Below are 21877 nucleotides of genomic sequence, written 5' to 3'. Positions count from 1 at the left end.
CTCACACAGAGGCTTCTCTCACAGACTAAGGCCTACCTCACACTGTGGGGCCTACATCACACAGAGGCTTCTCTCACAGACTAAGACCTACCTCACACAGAGGCTTCTCACACAGACTAAGGTCTACCTCACTCTGTGGGGCCTTCTCTCACAGACTAAGGCCTACATCACACTGTGAGGCCTTCTCATAGACTGGGACTTTCTCCCACTGAGGTTTACCTCAGACTGATAGCTACTGAGCCACAGGCACACCTGCTTATATAGAACTGCAGCTTTTACTGAGTTATTGCATTCATTTAACCCTTTCAATGCTTGATTCACATTTTTCTAATTAAAATACCTAGTTAATTTTTAATATTTCTGACATTTTTGCCCCTGTCCCCTGAAAGGGTCACCAGGCAATGAGTCTCAGCCCTTTTCATACATTGCAGCTTCCATAAATCTATCCTTTTTTTTCCCTTTCTCCAGCGAGAGTGTTGACCAAGCAGTGGAGGTTTACAGCTTGCAGAAGATTACCCTCCTCCGCGAGATCTCCCTCAAAACTGGAATCCAGGTGCGGACAATCATTCTTAAACCTCTCCGGACAGTTTTCTTTCCAAGCTAGGAACCCATTGGCAATGACTTTATGCCCTACTATGTAAAAAGAATTATAGTTGGCCTTCTGTAGCCATGGATTCTCCATCCATGGATTCAACGACTCTTTGACGGTGACCATGAAACTTGAAGAAATTGAGTTTCACACCCATGTCCTAGCTAGAAAGTTTTAGCAGCATCCGACATTGGAGAAGAATGAACCAGGGCTGTTTTGATGCTCTGGCTGTAGCATGCATGCATCTGTGTGTTTCAGATCCTGCTGAAAGAGTATAACTTTGATAACCGACACAAGCCAACGTTCACAGAGGAAGACATCCTCAACATTTTCCCAGTTGTGAAACACGTCAACCCCAAAGCTTCGGACGCGTTCCACTTCTTCCAGAGCGGGCAGGCAAAAGTACAGCAAGGTAGGAAATTGACAGTGGCCTCGGGGGTGAAGTGGCCTCTTCCAGATTTCATTCTGGCTGCAAAGATGGGCAACCTAGAGATAATGTCCACTGAACCACCATGACTATTTGGCCCGGCCACTGTGTTTTATTTTCCATTATGTTATTTTGTACCGTTCATTTTACTTTATTGGTTTATTTATTTTGTTGTTTATATTTTATGTCGCTATAATATATTGCTGGGCTTGGCCTCATGTAAGCCGCTCCGAGTCCCCTTTGGGGAGATGGTGGCAGGGTATAAATAAAGATTATTATTATTACTATTATTATTATTATTATTATTCTACAGGTAGAAAAGCAATAAACAAAAACAATACAATTAATATAGATCACGTATAAACAATAACACACAAGGATTAAAAACCTATGGCACGACCTTGTTAGACGTTCACAACCTGTTGAAACCAGCATTCATGCGAGGCAATTAGGTCTCTCAGCTATTAAACTGATGTACCTAGGTATGTCTTTGAACTGCCAGGGACAAAGACATGCCAATGCACAAAAACACATATTCAGCAGAGTTTCAAAAGTGTTCCCTTAGTTGCCCAAAAGACATCTACTCTCCCTAAAAATATATTTTTCTTTAAATCATGCTCTTAGGAGACAAAATAAACAGTCTCCTTTAAAAGTAACAGAGTTGGTTTACTCACAAAACTTCATGTACACAGCACACAGGCACTCTGCTTATGAATCCAGTTACTATAGGAATTTGTAGTAGTTTCTCTGTGTGGGTAACACAGGGCATTTTCCTTAGAATCAATAGTCCAAAGGAGTCTTTAAGCATATATCTTACTGAAGTCTGAACTGTACTTATTGCTTATTGTTTATATGTGATTTATATTAATTGTATTGTATTGTATTGTTTATTGCTTTCTTGTTTTATTGATCTGTTGTTGGGCTTGGGGAGGCTAATGTGGGGAGGCTAATTTACGATGCCATAAAAATCTCCAGCAAGCATGCAAAGAATGAGGAAGTACTTCATCAGTGTCACAAATGGATGGTGAAGCAACAGCTCCCCTGGTGGCCAGAATACCCTCATGAAAAAGCTGGAAGGTTAAATAGCCTCTGAATGTCTGTCTGTATATGTTATGTGTCTATGGCATTGAATGTCTGCCATGTATATGTGCATTGTAATCCGCCCTGAGTCCCCTGTGGAGTGAGAAGGGCAGAATATAAATACTGTAAATCAATAAATAAATAATGTTCCAACTCTGTCATTCTTATTGAATAGTTCCAGCGTTATACACAAACTGATGGAAATGTGTTGTTGTTTTTTTCCTTTTGTGTATCTCAGGTTTCCTGAAGGAAGGATGCGAGCTAATTGGCGAGGCCTTAAACCTGTTCAACAATGTGTATGGTGCGATGCACGTGGAAATCTGTGCCTGCCTGCGGCTTTTGGCCCGCCTGAATTACATCATGGGGGACTATTCAGAGGTATAGAGCTAGTGGTCAGTGATGTGCCCCCGGGAAGCCCACCAACTGGGCATGAATCAGATACATAGATGGGCAATGAAGGTGGAATTAGATTCCTCAGCTAGGAGATAAGGTAGCCAAAGTGGACTTCAGGCATCTATTAGGGCACAAGAGTGTTGTTGTTATTGTTTTCTTAGACACCCTTCCCCATGGATTGAAATGAGAAGCTATCAGAGGGAGCAAAACGTCCTATATTTCTTAGATAATCTGCTTGGAAAATCTTCCACCTTGGTTTCCTGACATGAGACCTTTGGGCCTTTTTCTTCTGTTGTCCTTTTTTAGGCCTTAAGTAATCAACAGAAAGCGGTGCTAATGAGTGAGAGAGTCCTTGGCATTGAGCACCCCAACACCATCCAAGAATATGTAAGTAACTTTCAGGGAGTTGGATTCAAAAGAGTCTACTTTTCCCCCTTCCCATGAACTCTGCTCTCACCCTCAAACACACTAGACCTTGGGTTTCTGTGAGTTTTCCAGGCTCCCATGAGAAAATGCATAAGGATGTGGGTGAACTATAATTCCCAAAAATCTTGGGTCAATCCTCCCCAAACTCCACCAGTATTCACAGTTTGCCATCTTGGGTCTGTATGCCAAATTTGGTCCAGAGACGTCACCTTCTGGGTTTGGTGTTTTCTGAATACAGGTGAACTATAACTCCTTAATGCCAATGTCAATCACCCCCAGCCCCGCCGGTATGCACAGTTGGCCATCTTGGGTCTGTGTGCCAAGTGTGGTCGAGATCCCTCATCTGCTAGATTCAGTATTCTCTGCATACGGGTGAGCTATAAGTCTCTGATGCCAAGGTCAATCACCTGCAAAGCCTTCCAGCATTCACAGTTATCCATGTTGAGTCTGTATGCCAAGTTTGGTCCAGATCCATCACTTGCTGGGTTCAGTGTTTCCTGAATATGGGCGAACTATAACTCTCTGATGCCAAGATCAATCGCCCCAAAGTCCAACAGTATGCAAAGTTGGCAGTGTTGGGTCTGTGTGCCAAGTTTGGTCCAGAACCTTCATTGGTGGGGTTCAGAGTGCTCACAGAATACAGGTGAACTGTAATTCCCAGAGTTACATCATATGTAATTATGATGTTGTTGATTATTTGCGTTTTCAGTCTGCATTTTCGCTTTACTCTGTTGTAATTTGTTGTTTGGGCTTGCCCTCATGTAAGCCGCTCTGAGTCCCCATCAGGGGGATTGTGGTGGGGTATAAATAAAGTATTATTATTATTATTATTATTATTATTAAAGCTCAATCACCCCCAAAGTCTACCAGTATTCCGAGTTGGTCATGTTGAATTGATGTGCCAAGTTTAGTCCAGATCCATCATCACATGGGTTCAGTGTTCTCTGAATACGGGTGAACTATAACTCCTAGATGTCAAGGTCCGTTACCCCCAAACTTCGCCAATGCGCAAATTTGGCCATGTTGGGTCTGTGTAACAAGTTAGTTCCAGGTCCCTCATTGGTGGGGTTCAGAATGCTCTTAGATTGCAGGTGAACTATACATCCCGGTACATAAAACTCCTATAAATCATGGTGAATTCTCCCCAGACCTCTCTAGTCTGTTCAGTTGCTGATCAATCCCTCTGTTTGCTGTGTACCATAGAAAAGAATAGGAAAGGGTTAATGGAGAGGCAGTGGGTGGGGTCATGCAAATTCCACACCAATGGAGAGAGAAAGGAACACTGGGATGAGGTGCTCACTGTAGTGTCAATGGAGGGAGTGCTTTGGTGGCTCCCCAGTACTGTAGGCTAAAGTTGTTTGTGGAGGCCAGATGCTGTCTGTATCACGGGACATCCCTGCCACATACACACATGCACAATTTTTATTATAATTGACACCACAGAGGGCCACTTCACCTAGCTTCAGCCAATCCATACGACCCATGGAATTCATAAAGTCCTCTTAGGGAAGGAAAGAGGTGGTTTTACCAGTCCCTTCCTCTGAAAAACAGCCTACACCACCTTGTATTGCTACCCAGGGCTTGGGTCTTCTTAGCTTCCAAGATCAGGTAGGACCTGTTGCCTTTAGGATAGGCTTGCCTTGAGACGGTGCCTCTTTTTCCTTTACAGATGCACCTTGCTTTGTACTGCTTTGCAAATAGCCAGCTGAGCACAGCCCTCAACTTACTGTACCGCGCACGCTACCTCATGCTGTTGGTGTTTGGCGAAGATCACCCAGAAATGGCTCTCCTAGATGTAAGTAGATACCTTGGGGCATCCGTTGTGGTTTCTTCAGGCTTATTTTTTTCTTCCTTGTTGGCACTGTTTACAATGGTATTTTTGGTATTTATATAAATAAAAATGTAATGTTCATTTGTGGGATTAACATAACTCAAAAACCACTGGACAAATTGACACGAAATTTAGACACAAGACACCTAACAGTCCAACAAGTGTCCATCACCCCAACACACACGCACACAATCCCAGCGGAACAGACTTAAAAACCCAAAAAATACACCATATATACATATACAAATACACTCATACACATGTACACATTCATACACACACACACACGTATATATATGCACAAACACACACAAATATACACATATACACACTCATATATACATACATATACACATGCACACACAAATATACATATATACACACTTGCACACATACATACACACATATATACACACAAATATGCATATAGAGAAGACAATTATATAGAAGACAATTATATAGACATATATAGAAGACAATTATGCTGGGGAAAGTGGAAGGCAAAAGGAAGAGGGGCCGACCAAGGACAAGATGGATGGCATCCTTGAAGTGACTGGACTGACCTTGAAGGAGCTGGGGGTGGTGACGGCCGACAGGGAGCTCTGGCGTGGGCTGGTCCATGAGGTCACGAAGAGTCGGAGACGACTGAACGAATGAACAACAACAACAACATGCATATAGAGAAGCACACACATATACACAATATGCAACTACACATATAAACACACAAATATATACAAACATATATATACACAAATACATACACACACAAAACACATATACACAGACTGGGCCACAGCAACGTGTGGCAGGGGACAGCTAGTCTCACTTTTAAAAAAACTCCCTTGTAAACACCTTATAATTGTTACTGCTGCTATTGGACTTAGAAGCTATACTTCAAACAATAAGAAAGGAGATTCCATCTGAACATGAGGAAGAACTTCCTGACTGGGAGAGCCGTTCAGCAGTGGAACTCTCTTCCCCGGAGTGTGGTGGAGGCTCCTTTTTTGGAAGCTTTTAAACAGAGGCTGGATGGCCATCTGTCAGGGGTGCTTTGAATGCAATTTTCCTGCTTCTTGGCAGAATGGGGTTGGACTGGATCGTCCATGAGGTCTCTTCCAACTCTAGGATTCTATAGCCCTAGGTATGACGGAGCTGCATGGCCTGCTCTCTTCCTTGAAGGCCAGGACAGTGGCAGTTGGGCCTAGGCATTTATGGAGCTGTGCCTTACTCTTCTGAGGCCGAGGCCAAGGCAGTTGGGATGGATGGAGGGCCTTTCCTCTGCTCTTGGGACTAGGCATGATGGAGCTCTGCCTATCTCTTCTGAGGCCAGGGCAATGGCAGTTGGGATGGATGGAGGGCCTTTCCTCTGCTCTTGGGCCTAGGCATGATGGAGCTGTGCCTGCCTCTTCTGAGGCCAGGGCAATGGCAGCTCTTCTTCTCTTCCTCCAAGGCCAGGGCAGTGGCAGTGGCTGGAAAGGGTGCATTCTTCTGCTCTTAAGCCTAGATTCTATGTCTGCCTTTTCTTCTGAGGCCAGGTCAATGGCAGTCAGGATGGAGGGAGGACCTTTCCTCTGCTCTTGGACCTAGTCATTATAGAGCTGTGCCTACCCCTTTTGAGGCCAGGACAGTGGCATTTGGGCTGGAGAGAGGACCTTTCTTCTGCTATTGAGCCTAGGCATGATGGAACTGTACCTACCTCTTCTGAGGGCAGTGACAGTCGTGCTACTTCTTCTGAGGCCAGTTCAATGGCAGTTCTTCTCTTCCTCCAAGGCCAGGGCAGTGGCAGTGGCTGGATAGGGTGCCTTCCTTCTGCTCTTAAGCCTATGTATGATGGACCTTCAGAGGCCAGGGCAATAGCAGCTGGGATAGAGGGAGGGCCTTTCAGCTGCTCCGTGACCTATCCATCATGGAGCAACTTCCATGCTGGGTTTCCCAGCCTTTGGTAACTTGGATGTGGGCAGACCTACCCTTGAGCATGCCCCTACCTTGTCTAACCATATCTGATTTCTTCTCTCTAGAACAACATCGGATTGGTCCTCCATGGAGTGATGGAGTATGACCTCTCCCTGCGGTTTCTGGAGAACGCGCTCACGATCACCTCTAAGTACCATGGCAGCAAGTCCCTGAAAGTTGCACTGAGGTGAGCGCTCTACTTCTATTGAGAGTTCAGAGGCCAAAGTAGACAACCCATAAGTGTCTACTCTGATATACATCCTTCCACCAATATTTATTTATTTATTTACAACATTTATATGCCACCCTTCTCACCCCAAAGGAGACTCAGAGCAGCTTACAAGATATATATACATACAATATATTATATTATTAGCATAGCACAATATTAGTATTATATATTACTATATTATACTATACCATTATATTGTAATATTATTAGTAATATTACGTGTTCTATAAAATATATAATTATAATATTGTATTATTATTATAGGTATTATATTGTATTACATTATAATATTATAAATACTATATCTATATACAATATATTATATTATATTATATTATATTATATTATTAGTAAAGCACAGGAGACAAGATGGAACTGTCTTCTGTCCCTCTCTCTCTTCACTCTGGCCAGAACAACAGAAGAGTTTTATTCTCTCCCTTCTCCATCTTTCCTGCAGCCACCACTTGGTCGCCCGAGTGTACGAGAGGAAAGCTGAATTCCGATCTGCTCTGCAGCACGAAAAGGAAGGCTACACCATCTATAAGAATCAGGTATGTTTGGCCTTCCCTCGGTTCAAGCATCCATCTCCTCAATTCGTTTCATTTATGCTTTGTTGTTGTTTTTTTAATGTAATCAAATATGAACCAGTGATAGGAAAATTGTCAAAACACAAGGAGAAAACTGAAAGTCAAACCCCACTGTTTATCCTTTTTGGGCTCCTCTAAATTACACTCTTTCTATTCCTACCTCATCCAGGGTTTTATCATTTTATCGTCCATTTGGCCTGCCCATTGTGTTTGATTTTATATATGTCAATCTTCGTTGTGTATTTTATTTGCTTCTTTGTGTATTTTACGTAGTTTATTCTGATGAAATTTTGTTGCCTGTATTTTGTATTGTATTTTTGAACTTGGCCTCATGTTAGCCGCCCTGAGTCCCCTTTGGGGAGATAGTGGCGGGGTATAAATAAAGATGATGGTGATTATTATTATTATTATTATTATTATTATTATTATTATTATTATTAGAAACACAACAAGTTGAGTCCACAGCAGACACTCTGCTGGCTGTTGAATTGGATCACACGTTGGACACTTTCCAAGTGTCTAGGACTGTGTGATGTATCAGCAAATGATGCGTGCAGATCCCAGTAAGGTGGCCTTCTGCAGCTGGCAGACGGTCATTTTGTCAGCACCAATTGTGTTTAAGTGCAGGCCCAGGTCTTTAGGCACAGCACCCAGTGTACCGATCACCATTGGGACCACCTTGACTGGCTTGTGCCAGAGTCTTTGCAGTTCGATCTTTAAATCCTTGTATCGTGTCAGCTTTTCCAGTTTTATTATTATTATTATTATTATTATTATTATTATTATTATTATTATTATTTGAAACACAACAAGATGAGTCCACAGCAGACACTGCTGGCTGTTGAATTGGATCACACGTTGGACACTTCCCAGGTGTCTAGGACTGTGTGATGTATCGGCGAATGATGCGTGCACATCCCAGTAAGGTGGCCTTCTGCACCTGGCAGATGGTAATTTTGTCAGCGCCAATTGTGTTTAAGTGCAAGCCAAGGTCTTTAGGCACTGCATCCAGTGTGTCGATCACCACTGGGATCACCTTTACTGGCTTGTGCCACAGTCTTTGCAGTTCGATCCTTAAATCCTCATATCGTGTCAGCTTTCCCAGTTGTTTTGTCAGCGCCAATTGTGTTTAAGTGCAGGCCAAGGTCTTTAGGCACTGCACCCAGTGTGCCAATCACCTCTGGGACCACCTTTACTGGCTTGTACCAGAGTTTTTGCAGTTCGATTCTTAAATCCTCATATCGTGTCAGCTTTTCCTGTTGTTTCTCTGCAATCCTGCTGTCACCTGGGGTTGCAATATCGATGATCCATACTTTGTTTTTTAACACGATTGTGCGGTCAGGAGTATTATGCTGCATAACTCTATCTGAATCCGAGGAGTTTGGCGTGTTCATTCTGTAACTCATTATAATTATTATTATTATTAGGGAAGGTGAGGTGGAAATATAACATTAGCCTGTTTAAATGTAATTGTAACTTTTGTGGTACTATCTGGAGATATTAGCAAGAGAGCCTCCAGTGGCTCAAATCAGTGCTTTTCCTTTCCCAAAGATAGGCATTTTGGGCAGTCCATGAAAGATGAGGATGGGCCCCAACAGACCTTTCTGGCCCAATCTATTCTCCTTTCCCCGTGACTGATGATCTGTATTTTGTGACTAGCTTGGTGAGCATCACGAGAAGACCAAAGAAAGCTCTGAGTACTTGAAGTACCTGACTCAGCAGGCCGTGGCCCTCCAACGCACAATGAACGAGATCTACAAGAACGGATCCAACGCCAACATTATGCCGCTGAAAGTGAGTTGAGCCTTAACACCGACACTTGGTCTTGCTATGTTCAAGAACTTGATTAGGAGGCCATTTTTGGGGACCTGGAGACCCAAAACTTTAGGAATGGCTCAAAGGCACACAGCCACCTTCAATGAAAGCGGGGTTTGGAAGCCATCTATTTCACCCTTAGTAGGTGAAACATAGGATCTCATTGGCATCTTAATTCTTCAGCTGCTGACCTAAACTGCTGACCTAAAGGTTGGCATTTCGATTCACAAGATTTAGTGAGCTCCTGTCTGTTAGCTCCAGTTCCTGCCAACCGAGCAGTTCGAAAACATGCCATGTGAGTAGATAAATAGATACCACTTCAGTGGGAAAAGGCAAAGAGACACTCCAAGCAATTTTGCTGGGCACACAACCAGGAGGTTATGGTGAAGGCTCCTTGGCTTGAAAATGGAGAAAAGCACCTAGAGCCAGAAATGAGTACCGCCCCCAGAAGCCGGAAATGAAAGGAGAAGCCTCTGCCTTTGCTTATGTTTGTGTGTCTCATTGTATATGATTGTAAAGGCATTTAATGTTTGCTTATGTGTGTAAATGCAGTAATCCGCCCTGAGTCCCTAAGGGTAAAAGGGCGGAATAAAAATAAATTCTATTATTATTATTATTATTATTATTATTGTCATGTCAGGAGAGACTTGAGAATCTGCAAGTCACTTCTGGTGTGAGAGAATTGGCCGTCTGCAAGGACGTTGCCAAGGGGACACCCGGATGATTTGATGTTTTTATCATCCTTGTGGGAGGCTTCTCTCATGTCCCCACATGAGGAGCTGGAGCTGATAGAGGGAGCTCATCCTCCTCTCCCCGGATTCGAACCTGTGACCTGTCGGTCTTCAGTCCTGCCGGCACAGGGGTTTCACCCACTGCGCCACCAGGGGCTATTATTATTATTATTATTATTATTATTATTATTATTATATTAGTGGGAAAGTAAATTTTGACTTTCGCCTCTCCCCACTTCTTTTCTCCACCTCCAGTTCACAGCTCCCAGTATGGCCAGTGTCTTGGAGCAGTTGAATATTATCAACGGGATTCTCTTCATTCCAATCAGGTAAACAGACCCAAAATGGTATGGTTCACTCTGGGTAACATATTTCCCCTTCGTGTAGTCTGTGAAAAACGCACATAATGGGTTTTATTCTGCGCATGCGCAGCTGTTCGGAACCTTCTAGAATTTTCAAATAGAAACTTTTGATTGGCGGACGCCCCGCCCAAACTCCCCATACTATAAATGCCCAAGGCGGGAACCTCGGCTCAGTTCCTTTTCCGCGATCAGCAGCGTTTGGAACCTCTCTAGCGAGTTACTAGCGGACTATTCTTTTGCTCTCTTTTGGACTCTTTTGAACTCGGAAAGCCTTCGGATTTGTGAATTTCTCCTGCCCATCGACCACGGAACGTTCTTTGACTACTCTCAGGCCAGTCCTCATCTCGCAATGAGCACCTCATTCTTTAAAAAATGCAGCTCTTGCGGCGGCAAGGTGCCCGATTCAGACGGGCACGCCATGTGTTTGCTTTGCCTAGGGGAATCCCACCGGCCCCAATCCTGTCAGGTGTGCCTGGCTTTTACTCCCAGGGCCCGGAAGGACCGAGAATCCAGGCTCAAAGCCCTGTTGTATGAAAGGGCCTTAGCCCCTGCCGCCACCCGAGCGGAGAAGCGCCCGGCATCAGAGGCGCTTTCGGAGCCCCAGGAAGACCGGGATTCGGGGCTAGCTCCCTCCCAGCTATCCCTGCAGGAGCAGGAAACGGGGGACGACTCTCGGCCGGGGCCCGCGAAAAAGCCCAAACCGCCGAAACTAGGGAAAACCTCCCATAAGCACAAGGATGGGCTCAAAAAGGGGAAGAAGAAGGGGCAACTCGGTGGCAATTCGCCCCCGAGTCCCCATGCAACGAGAGGCGCAGCCCAGCGAGGCGCCGATGCCCCCGCAGGGGCGCGGGGAGAAACGCCAAAAATGGCGGACCAGGCAGCGAGGTCGGAGGAAATGGCGCCCAGCCCTCCAACGCTCTCCCCTGCTGAAGAACCCCCATTGAGCAGCGCGCCCCAAGGAGCCCCAATATTAGCCACGGGGCCCCCAACTGCCGACTTACCTGTGGTCGTACAAGAAGCAGGGCAGTCTTCAACCCCTCCTGGGCTGCCTCAGCAGGGCCGAGACCCCCCCTCTCCACCAATAGTGCATAGGGGAGATGGGGGAAGAGGACGCTCCTTGGAGCGCCGGCCGCGCCACGTGCATCGGCACCGACGCAGATCTCCATCTATTAGCTCATGGAGCTCACGTTCCCGCAGCCCGACCGGATCTTACTATGAAGGGGACTATTCCCCGGAGTGCCACCACCCTAGATGCCTCAGGGAGCGCGCTCATTATAAGTATGCCCTTCCTCATATGGAAAGAGGCTGTTGCCGCCATGTTTCTTGCTGCCAATACGCAGAGCACGCAGACCACTCCCTCCCTCCTGTAGCGGCCACGCCCCCTAGCACAAGCCTCACTCAGACGGGGGCGGCACCGTCACGAGCAGACGTACAGCAACCCAGCCAGCCCAGCGCAGCTCCAGCGCCACCTGCTGCGGGCCCCTCGGTTCCGGCACCTAAGCCCTCGGCACCGAGAGCTGCTACTCCAAGGGCCGATGCTGTTTTTCTCTCGGGCTCCTCGGATTCTGAAGACCGCCCCCACTCCCCCCCGGAGCCACAACCTGACTCAGAAGCACTCTCCGCGGAGGAGCTCGGAGGTTTTTCTGCCTTGCTGATAAGGCTTTCAAAGGCCCTCCAATTGTTGGTACCCCAGTCTACAAAGGTCGTAGAGGACCCGATGTTTCCCTCCTCCAAACAACACGACCCTCCAACGACTGTTCTGCCTTCCCTTCCGTTCCTCCTGCAGCTCAGCAAAGCGGAGGGCGTTGCCCCGTCGGCAGTGCCCGCTACACCCAAGCGCGCAGAAAATCTCTACAAAGTGGATCTTTCAGCTGCGCCGTGGCTTGCCAAACAGCCTAAGCCCAATTCCATCGTAGTGGATGTTAGCCAGCCTCGCCCATCCCAAAGATCCCAATCCACCCCCTCGGACAAAGAAGGGAAGAAGCTGGAAATGTTGGGGAAGAAGATCTACGCTTCGGCCTGCCTCGCCTCCAGGATGGCCCATTACGGGGCTTACATGGCAGGCTACCAAGAACACCTCTGGGGCAAGATAGCAGGATACTTCAACATGCTCCCACCAAGCGAGCAGATGCTGGCGAAAGCCTTCCATCAGGAAGCTATGCTTCTGGCTTCCTTTCAAAAAGACCTGGCCAAACACACAGCCGATGCCGCGGGCAAGCTTCTGGCGACAGCGGTGGCCTTGCGCCGCCACGCCTGGCTGAGGGGCTCGGGCTTATCGCAGTCAGCAAAGACAGTGATAGAGGACCTCCCAATGGACGAGTCCGGCCTCTTTAACCCAGAGACGGACTCCCAACTAGAGCATACCCAGAAGATGAGACAGACAGCTCATAAGTATGGTTTCTCTCCCTATCTGTCGCAGCACCACAGACAATACTGGCCAAGCCGCTTTCATCAACATCGAAGACGTTACAGCCCTCCAGCCTATAGAGGACGACAACGCCCTGCGGCCCCCGCACCGGCCGCCAGGAAACCATCTCTCCCGTATAGGGGCCAACAACGCGGCGGAGGTAAACAACCCGAGCGCCAGAGGCGCCGCTTCTAGCCCTTGGGCTGGAAGTAGATCTCCATCTTTCTCAACAGTTTCTCAAGTTTCAAGTTCTACAGTTGGCACCGTTCAGCCAAGTTCACCGTTTACTAGTTCTGTTTGTTGTGATGACAGCCTCCCATCCCTCCAGCGGGGGACCTTCAGGGACCGCCTGGCCCCTTTTCTGCACGCGTGGAGGAGGATAACCACGGACTCTTGGGTCCTCTCCATAGTGGAGCGAGGTTATGCTATAGAATTCGAATCGTGGCCCCCGGTGGGAGCCATCAAGGTAACACCATCCTCCCCTCAGCTCCTTGAAGAGATCTCAACCCTCCTGGAGAAAGGGGCCATCTCCAGGATCCACCCAACAGAGGCTAAAGACTGTTTTTTCTCCAGGTATTTTTTGATATCAAAGAGAGGCGGAGGCCTCCGCCCCATCCTGGACTTAAGAGATGTCAACTTCTTCATAAAGCCTCGTAAATTTCGCATGATCACCCTAGCGAACATCCTCCCGTTGTTGCAGAGAGGGTCATGGTTCGTGACTCTTGACCTCCGCGATGCGTATTTTCATTTTTCGATTAGGAAGGACCATAGAAGGTTCCTAAGTTTCGCAGTAGACGACCAGCTGTTTTCTTATAATGTCCTACCATTCGGACTTACATCTGCGCCTCGGGTCTTTACGAAGTGCGTAGCGGTGGTAGCCGCGCACCTGAGACAAAGGGGAATAACAATCTTCCCATACCTGGACGATTGGATGATAACTTCAGAATCGAGATCTCAGCTTCAATCGGACCTCACCTACACTCTGTCTCTCTTACAGAGCCTTGGCCTCATCGTCAATTTCGAGAAATCCAACCTGAATCCTTCAAGATGCATTCAATTCATCGGTGCTACCATAGACTCCATCTCAGAAAAGGCCTTCCTACCACAAGACCGTTTCCAGGCCATCAAGTTAGCGATAGAAGACATCTGCACACAAGGGGGAGCCACCGCGTGGGCCTTCCAATCTCTGCTCGGGCACATGGCCTCGACAACGTCGGTCATCAAGTTTGCGAGGCTGCGGATGCGCCCGCTGCAGCATTGGTTCGTCAGAGCATTCAAGCCCCAACGCGACAGCCAGAACATCCGCCTGTACCCACCGCATCAGGTCCTGCAGTCCTTGGGATGGTGGACATGGGAGGAGCACGTCCTTGCAGGCATGGCCTTCAGACAACCGCGCCCATCCCACTGTCTCACAACAGATGCATCCAACCAAGGATGGGGGGCTCACCTCCGGAATCTGACAGTGCACGACAGATGGTCTCACGAGGAAGCATCCTACCATATAAATTATCTCGAGCTCCTAGCCGTCCAGAAGGCCCTACGTGCTTTCGAGCCCCATATCACCGGGCGCGCTGTACAGCTCCTCACGGACAATACAACTGTAAAATGTTACATAAACAAGCAAGGCGGGACGCGCTCCTCCGACCTCCTCAACTTATCCACAGCAATATGGGAATGGTGCATCCCACGAAGAATACATCTCACGGCAGTGCACCTCCCGGGAGAGGACAACACTCTCGCCGATTCCCTCAGTCGAACTCAGACATCAAATCACGAGTGGCAACTTCATCGGGACGAGTTCCGGTTCCTGTCCCACCATTGGGGCCAACCAACCCTGGATCTGTTTGCGTCGCCAGTAAACGCACAGTGCGACACGTTTTGTGCCAGACGTCGCCCCGGATCGACCCAGGGATGCATGGGGGACGCATTCACATTCACCTGGTCACCGGGCCTGCTATACGCCTTTCCCCCAATCCCACTGATTCCCAGGGTGCTGTCCAAATTGATCGAGGACAACGCGGAGGTGATACTGGTCGCCCCTTGGTGGCCGCGCCAGCACTGGTTCGCCCCCCTCCTCACAGCTTCGAGGGGCGAATACCTCCATCTGCGAGACAGACCGGACCTCCTCTCGATCCAGGAGGGCCGGGTGTATCACCCAGACCTAGCCTCGCTACGCCTCACAGCGTGGAGGATCCGAGCCAAGCCCCTCTCTCGGAGGCAGTCCAGGGCATAATCGCAGCAGCCCAGAAGACCACTACCAAGAAGGCCTATGCGTACAAATGGGCACGTTTCAGGGAATACCTCAAGCCCCTAAATGTTGACCCCTGGGAAGCCCCGACGAGAGTCATACTGGACTTTCTGGTCCACTTGTCCAACAAAGGACTCTCTTTATCCTCCATTAAATGCTACCTGGCATCACTATCATGGTACTGGAGACAAACGGGTCGCCCATCGTGCTTCCATGACCCCATGATACGGCTCTTCCTTAAGGGGTACTCCAACTTGCACCCACCTGTCGTACCCCCTTCCCCAGCGTGGAGTCTAGAACTGGTGTTGTCGCAACTCTCCAAGCCACCCTTTGAGCCACTGGCCACATGCGACCTCTCGCATCTCTCATGGAAGACGGCCTTTCTCGTGGCCATTACATCGGCCAGGAGAGTGAGTGAAATCTGTGCGCTGAGAGTCGATGCGCCTTACCTGCGATTCCACAAAGAGAAGGTGGTCCTCCGACCAGACATAGACTTCTTGCCAAAGGTTGTGTCTAAATTTCACCTCTCACAAGACATTTCCCTACCAGCCTTCTTCCAAAACCCTTCTTCCCCTTTGGAGTTTTCACTGCATTCGCTAGATGTCAGACGAGCTCTAGCATTTTACACTAACAGAACTGCACCTCACAGAAAGTCAGTCAAACTTTTTCTGAAATACCGCCAGGACTCTCTAGGGTTGCCTGTCTCCTCCCAACGCCTCGCTTCGTGGATCGTCTCGACCATCAGACTTGCTTACCTGTTGGCAAAGAAAGAGCCCCCTCAGCAGATCCACGCCCACTCCACAAGGGCGGTGTCAACCTCACAAGCTTTCCTGAGGGGTATTCCAATTGATGACATCTGCAAGGCAGCGACGTGGTCCAATTCGTCAACATTCGCTGCCCACTACAGGCTAGATGCGATGGCGAGGAAGGATACAGCTTTTGGCAGAGCGGTGTTGTTTTCCAGTGTCGCATGACTCCCGCCTCCAAAGGTTGGTAGCTTGTTATTTCACCCATTATGTGCGTTTTTCACAGACTACACGAAGGGGAAATGCAAGTTGCTTACCTGTAACTGCGTTTCCACGAGTGATAGTCTGTGAAATTCGCACATCCCCGCCCGACCTCCCCGCAGTAGTCATGCTTGTTCTATAGCTGCTGATAGCGGCTGCGGAACTGAGCCGAGGTTCCCGCCTTGGGCATTTATAGTATGGGGAGTTTGGGCGGGGCGTCCGCCAATCAAAAGTTTCTATTTGAAAATTCTAGAAGGTTCCGAACAGCTGCGCATGCGCAGAATAAAACCCATTATGTGCGAATTTCACAGACTATCACTCGTGGAAACGCAGTTACAGGTAAGCAACTTGCATTTTTAAAACAGCAGACAGCTAAAAAATATTTGATTAGGAAAAAAACGCAGTTATACTATTAATAATAATACAATATAAGATTTGTATATTTTACTAATAATATTACAGTATAGTGGTATAGTGCAATTTAGTAATATATAACACTATATTATGCTGTGCTAATATTATAATATATAGTATACACATATAATATTGATAATAATATTATAATTATTATAATATAATAATAGAATATATTGTATTCACATAAAATTTGGTAACAATATTATAATGTAATACAATATAATACTAATAAAATACAATATAATAATTATATATTTTATATTACATGTAATATTACTAATAATATTACAGTATCGTGGGATTTATATTACATAATATTACTAACAATATTACAGTATAGTGGTATAGTGAAATTTAGCAATATATAATATTAATATTATGCTGTGCTAATAATATAATATATTGTATACACATATAATATTGATAATAATATTATAATTATTATAATGTAATATATTGTATTCACATAAAATATTGGTAATAATATTATAATGTAATACAATATAATACTAATAAATACAATGTAATAATTCTATATTTTATATTACATGTAATATTACTAACAATATTACAGTATAGTGCAATTTAGCAATATATAATATTAATATGCTGTGCTAATAATATAATATATTGTATACACATATAATATTGATAATAATATTATAATTATTATAATATAATAATATATTGTATTCACATAAAATATTGGTAATAATATTATAATGTAATACAATATGCTAATAAAATACAATATAATAATTATATATTTTATATTACATGTAATATTACAGTATAGTGGGATAGTACATTATGGGAGTGTTAGGTACTAATACTGTGCTATACTAATAATATAATATATTGTATTTACATAGAACTTGTAAGCTGCTCTGAGTCCCCTTTGGAGTGAGAAGGGCGGCATATAAATGTTGCTAATAAATAGAAATGCTGCATTGGTTAGGGAAATACTAGGAATGTGAGAAACCCAACTAATAGAGGAACAGAACCTGATAATTTGGGGTCATTTGGCCTCATAGTTTTTTTGTTTTTAAGGTACTCATTACGGACAGAGCATTTTTATATAGATAGATTATTACATGTAATATAAATATATAATTATAATTTAGTAGTAGTAGTAGTAGTAGTAGTATATTGGCATTACATTATAATATTGGATTGCTGAACACCTGATTCCTGTGTTTTCCTTGGCCTTCTCTCTCCCGAAGCATCCACCCCACTGGCTGCCCTCTTGGGGCTTTCCTCCCCCGTTGTCTCTCTCAACGTGACCCCCTTTTCTTGGTGCTTCTCTCCTCGCAGCCAGAAAGACTTGGAGAACCTGAAAGCCGAGGTGCAGCAGCAGCAGCAGCTCCAGGAGGCCTTCAAGAGCGAAGGAGAGCGGCCGGAGGCGGAAGACAATCCCCCGGAAGAGAAGGAGGCCGAAGGGAGCCCTTTGGCCTCCCCAGCTCCCTAGTCTAGCAAGTTGTAGTAAGCCAGCCCTTTTGCAATGGAACCTGGCCTCGTTCGGGCAGCTTCTCTTTGGCAATGTGGTTTATCTTATTTTATTTTATTTTTTGTTTATTTTGATTTGCACTGGTACAATGAATACACAATGCAAAAGAACGAAATTTTGAGAAATTGGCCCTAACTGTCCTGGCTGCTGGAGGCGGTGCCCAAAGCCTTTCCCTTCCCTTGAGAGGCGGCCATGCTTTGAGAATGAGGAAGAGGGGCAGGAGAGACCCACATATATGTGTTTATGTAACCACCAAGCCATTTCTGCTGTGTATATAAGAGATTTAATCCCAAGTGGAGCTATAATAACATTTCTCAGGTCATTTTTATGTTGGTTTCAGAGGACACTTGTGGGGAAAGGAGGCTCTGCCCCCCGTCCTGTTGCTCCAGTTTTGGCATCCTCTCTCTCCCTCCCCTGCCCTGGTTCATTACGACACTATAAATATTATAGATTAATTGTAGATTCTGCCATATTTTTTATCTAAACGTCTATGTGAGAGGCTGGGCTTTGAGGAAACGCTGGAGGGGAATTATTATTTTTTGCTTCGCCTCTAGGAGAGAGCCATTGGATTCCGTGCGGGTCCCAGTTGCTTTTTGTTTCCCTGTTTATTATTTTGGCAATCCAAATTTTTATTCAATGTGGCATAGCCCAGGGCAGGAGCAAGAAAGGCTACAGAAAGTTAGTTCTTCAGATCCCATTTGTTGCTGGCAGACTGTAAACAATAGCAGCTGAGACAGTGGAGAGGAGCAATGGGGCTCTTTTGAAGCCATTATGGTGGCTTTACCAGCTGCGGGCAGCACCGTGTCATGCTGGCACACCATTGCACTATAGGCAAGGGGATATTGGGTATCTCCGGAGAGAAGGGTCAGAATAGTGCAAGCATGGGCATAGCATGGGAGTCCTGCCTGTCGGAAAGGGGATATTGGGTATGTCCGGGAAGAAGAGTCCAAATAGTGCAAACATGGGCATAGCATGCCAATGGGTGTTCATAACCCACCATAACTTCCATTGTCCAAAGATGCCCCTGAATCTTATTGCTGTGGAAGTGAGGAAGTGGCCGTATAGATGGGCCACCTTCTTCTCAAAGCACCTTGTCCGTCTCCCTTCTCTTTTTGCCGGGGAATATCCCCAGTGCCTCGACGCCCCTCCCAGAGGGGCCGCACGTGTGTGAAATCGCACAAAACCAAGCCCCCGGGACAGAGAGGGGCGGTTCGGGATTGTGGGACCCGGAGCGTTGCATGGCGTAGGATTCAGGGCAAGGGAGGAGAAGCAACGATATGGCTGTCACGGGCGCTCAGGCAGTTCAGGTCGAATCAATGTCTTTTTCTGTTTCCGAGGTTGATCTGTGAATGTATTAAAAAGCAAGAATCATGAACCTACAAGCAAAGCTTCTTTCTTTCTCTCCCCTCGCTTTCTTCTTTCGCTGACGGCAGACATCTTCCAAGTAGAGTAGAGTCTTGCTTATCCGACATAAGTACCGTATATTCCGGCATATAAGACAACTGGGCGTCTTATATGCCACCTTTTCCAGTTACAATATAGAGTTTGGGATATAATCGTTTTATAAAACTATCCCTCTTCCAACACACACCAAATAATTTTTTAAAAAGCATCAGATTTGATTTCAATATGGTAATTTTCCTATTACTGTACCTCCTTCTCTGCCTCTCAGATCTCGCACATGCGCACCAGCACTGCTTCACTGCAGTCTTCAGGAGCGAGATCTGAGAGACAGAGGAGGAGGTACAGTAATAGGATACAAGGATGGGCCAGACAGGTAAAAGATTGGGTTTTTCTGGACCTAGAGTCACTCTATCTCTTTTTTCCATAGTCCTGGCGCCCCGGATGCCTGCAACTTGCTCCACCCTTCAGTTACTTACACCTTCCTGGTGAGGCACCCCTCAACACCTCTTCCAGAGGGGCTGCGTGTGTGTGAAATCACACAAAACAAATCCCCCGGGACAGAGAGGGGCGGTTCGGGATTGTGGGACCCGGAGCGTAGAAGAATTGATTTTCTTCTACCGTACTTGTACAGCGTCGCCCTTAATGCTTTCATACAGTCGCAGGGACACAGCCATTGCCATTTTTGAGTTCCACCCACAATATGCAGGAACCACAGATTCTCCAATCTGGATTGGAAGTTTCAGCACCCACTCTATAAGATGACTCCTGGCGTATAAGACTACTCCCGCATATAAGATGACTTCCAGGCATAAGGCTACTCCAGCGTATAAGACTACTCCCAAGTATAAGATGATTCTCACATATAAGACGACCCCTAACTTTTGAGATTTTCTTTGGTTAAAAATTAGTCTTATACGCCAGAATATATGGTAGGCCGGCAGAATTTCAGATAAACTAAAATGTCAGATAATACGCAGTCCTGTTACCCATCCGACGCGACTAACAACAGGGACTCAAAGTGTTAAGGCAAGGCAATACCTCGGGGCTAGAGCGGTCCGGCAGGAAGTGTCCGGATGTGGAAGAGGAGTGTGGAAATCACAGAGGGAAGGAGGAAGGATGCTTCCACTTCCAGTCTTGCCTCTTTCCCCCCTTTCCTCGCTCCTCCTCCTCCTCCTTGTCTTACCCTTTTCACTTATTGGAAATGTAGAGAGAGTTGGGGAGCACTCCTTTAATTGAAGGAGAATTGTTGGAGGAAAAAGGGGGCATCGGATAAGACGGAAGGTTGGATAAGCAAAGGTCGGATAAATGAGACTCTACTGTACTTTCGCACTGGAAGAAGAAGAAGATGGTGGTGGAGGGTCTTGGCCTTGCTCGCGTTTTCCCCTTGAGGGGCTCGAATGTTGTTTTACGGGGAAGGCACCCTTCTGTTTCAGCATCCCTCAAAAATAAGTGTTCCTACTGGGATCTGCCGTGTTTGTAGATCCTCGCTAGTGCTGACCGGTGAATGTGTCTCTATGATCATTTTTTCTCTTCCTTGCCAAGGCGTTTTGTCTCTGGATCCCCGACCCTCTCTTCCTAAAAGCACCTTTTGTATTGCTGCTTTTTTTGGTCGACTTTTGCAATAATAATTCCTGTATTGCCCACTGTACTCCAAATATATGCCTATCTGTGTGTGTGCGGGTGATTATCGCTGCTTATTTGAACGGGGCTGGCAAGTAAGGAGATGGAGAGCATGTCACTCTCCAGCTTCCGAAACCAGTCCATCCCTGGCGGCACCAGTGACACCTCACCAGTTATGGGAGGTTTTTAAAGTCATATAGGTGCCGAATTAGATGTGTCTGGACTGGCTGCCATAACAGCGGGGACTGGCTGGATGGCAAAATTCAAAACTTGCGCACAATTGTTTTGGCAAGGGAACAAGAGGGTTAGGAATGTCACTTGCGCTTGGCCAAAGGCAGTGGTGTCAAACTTGTGGCCCATCAGGCCTTTTGGCCTTCAGTTTCCAGAATTCCTAGCCATTGGGCAAGCTGGCGAAGGCTTCTGGGAGTTGGATTTCCAAACATCTGAAAGGCCACAAGTTTGACACCGCTGGGTTAAAGTGACCAAATGCAAGGTGGAAGAGGACTTCCTTTGGTCTGGAAGTCAGGGCAAGAAGTCATCGAATTATCCTTCTTGGAAAGTGTTTCAATAAAGAACAAAATTTCATCCCACCCTTCAACCATTGTGGGTCCTTTTTTCATTCCGAGTGTTGCTGTCTGCCAATCTTGGTTGCGTTGGTTCGTCTTTCCTTTCAGGACAAGGGGATGAAGGTCCTGCCTTGGATCTGTTGAGCCAAATTGTGTGCAGGAATCTAAAGCACTGGGCTTTGTCCACTGTCGTTCAGCCATCATGGCTGTGCTGTTGTTTTCGTTGCAAACAACATGGCCAGAGAGACATCTGGAACAAGGGTGTTCATTCT

General features: G+C 46.3%; 1 protein-coding gene across 3 annotated transcripts in view; it reads left to right on the top strand.

The window, feature by feature from the left end:
• Nucleotides 1–21637, top strand: part of CLUH (clustered mitochondria homolog) — a 92448-nt gene extending 70811 nt beyond the window's left edge. For all 3 annotated transcript variants that reach the window (XM_060756960.2, XM_060756959.2, XM_060756958.2), the window contains exons 17-26: nt 469–553; nt 848–1001; nt 2335–2474; nt 2796–2876; nt 4585–4710; nt 6768–6889; nt 7392–7485; nt 9181–9315; nt 10323–10396; nt 17823–21637. In XM_060756960.2, coding sequence (XP_060612943.2) covers nt 469–553; nt 848–1001; nt 2335–2474; nt 2796–2876; nt 4585–4710; nt 6768–6889; nt 7392–7485; nt 9181–9315; nt 10323–10396; nt 17823–17976 — 1165 coding nt within the window. In that variant the 3' untranslated portion in view covers nt 17977–21637. The remainder of the gene's footprint in view (nt 1–468; nt 554–847; nt 1002–2334; nt 2475–2795; nt 2877–4584; nt 4711–6767; nt 6890–7391; nt 7486–9180; nt 9316–10322; nt 10397–17822) is intronic.
• The last annotated feature ends 240 nt before the right edge of the window (nt 21638–21877 follow it).

The sequence above is a fragment of the Anolis sagrei genome, chromosome 11, assembly GCF_037176765.1.
Source record: "Anolis sagrei isolate rAnoSag1 chromosome 11, rAnoSag1.mat, whole genome shotgun sequence".
In the NCBI taxonomy this organism is placed as follows: domain Eukaryota; kingdom Metazoa; phylum Chordata; class Lepidosauria; order Squamata; family Dactyloidae; genus Anolis; species Anolis sagrei.
The sequence above is the reverse complement of the archived record's forward strand: the minus strand, read 5'-3'. Positions and strand labels throughout refer to the sequence as shown.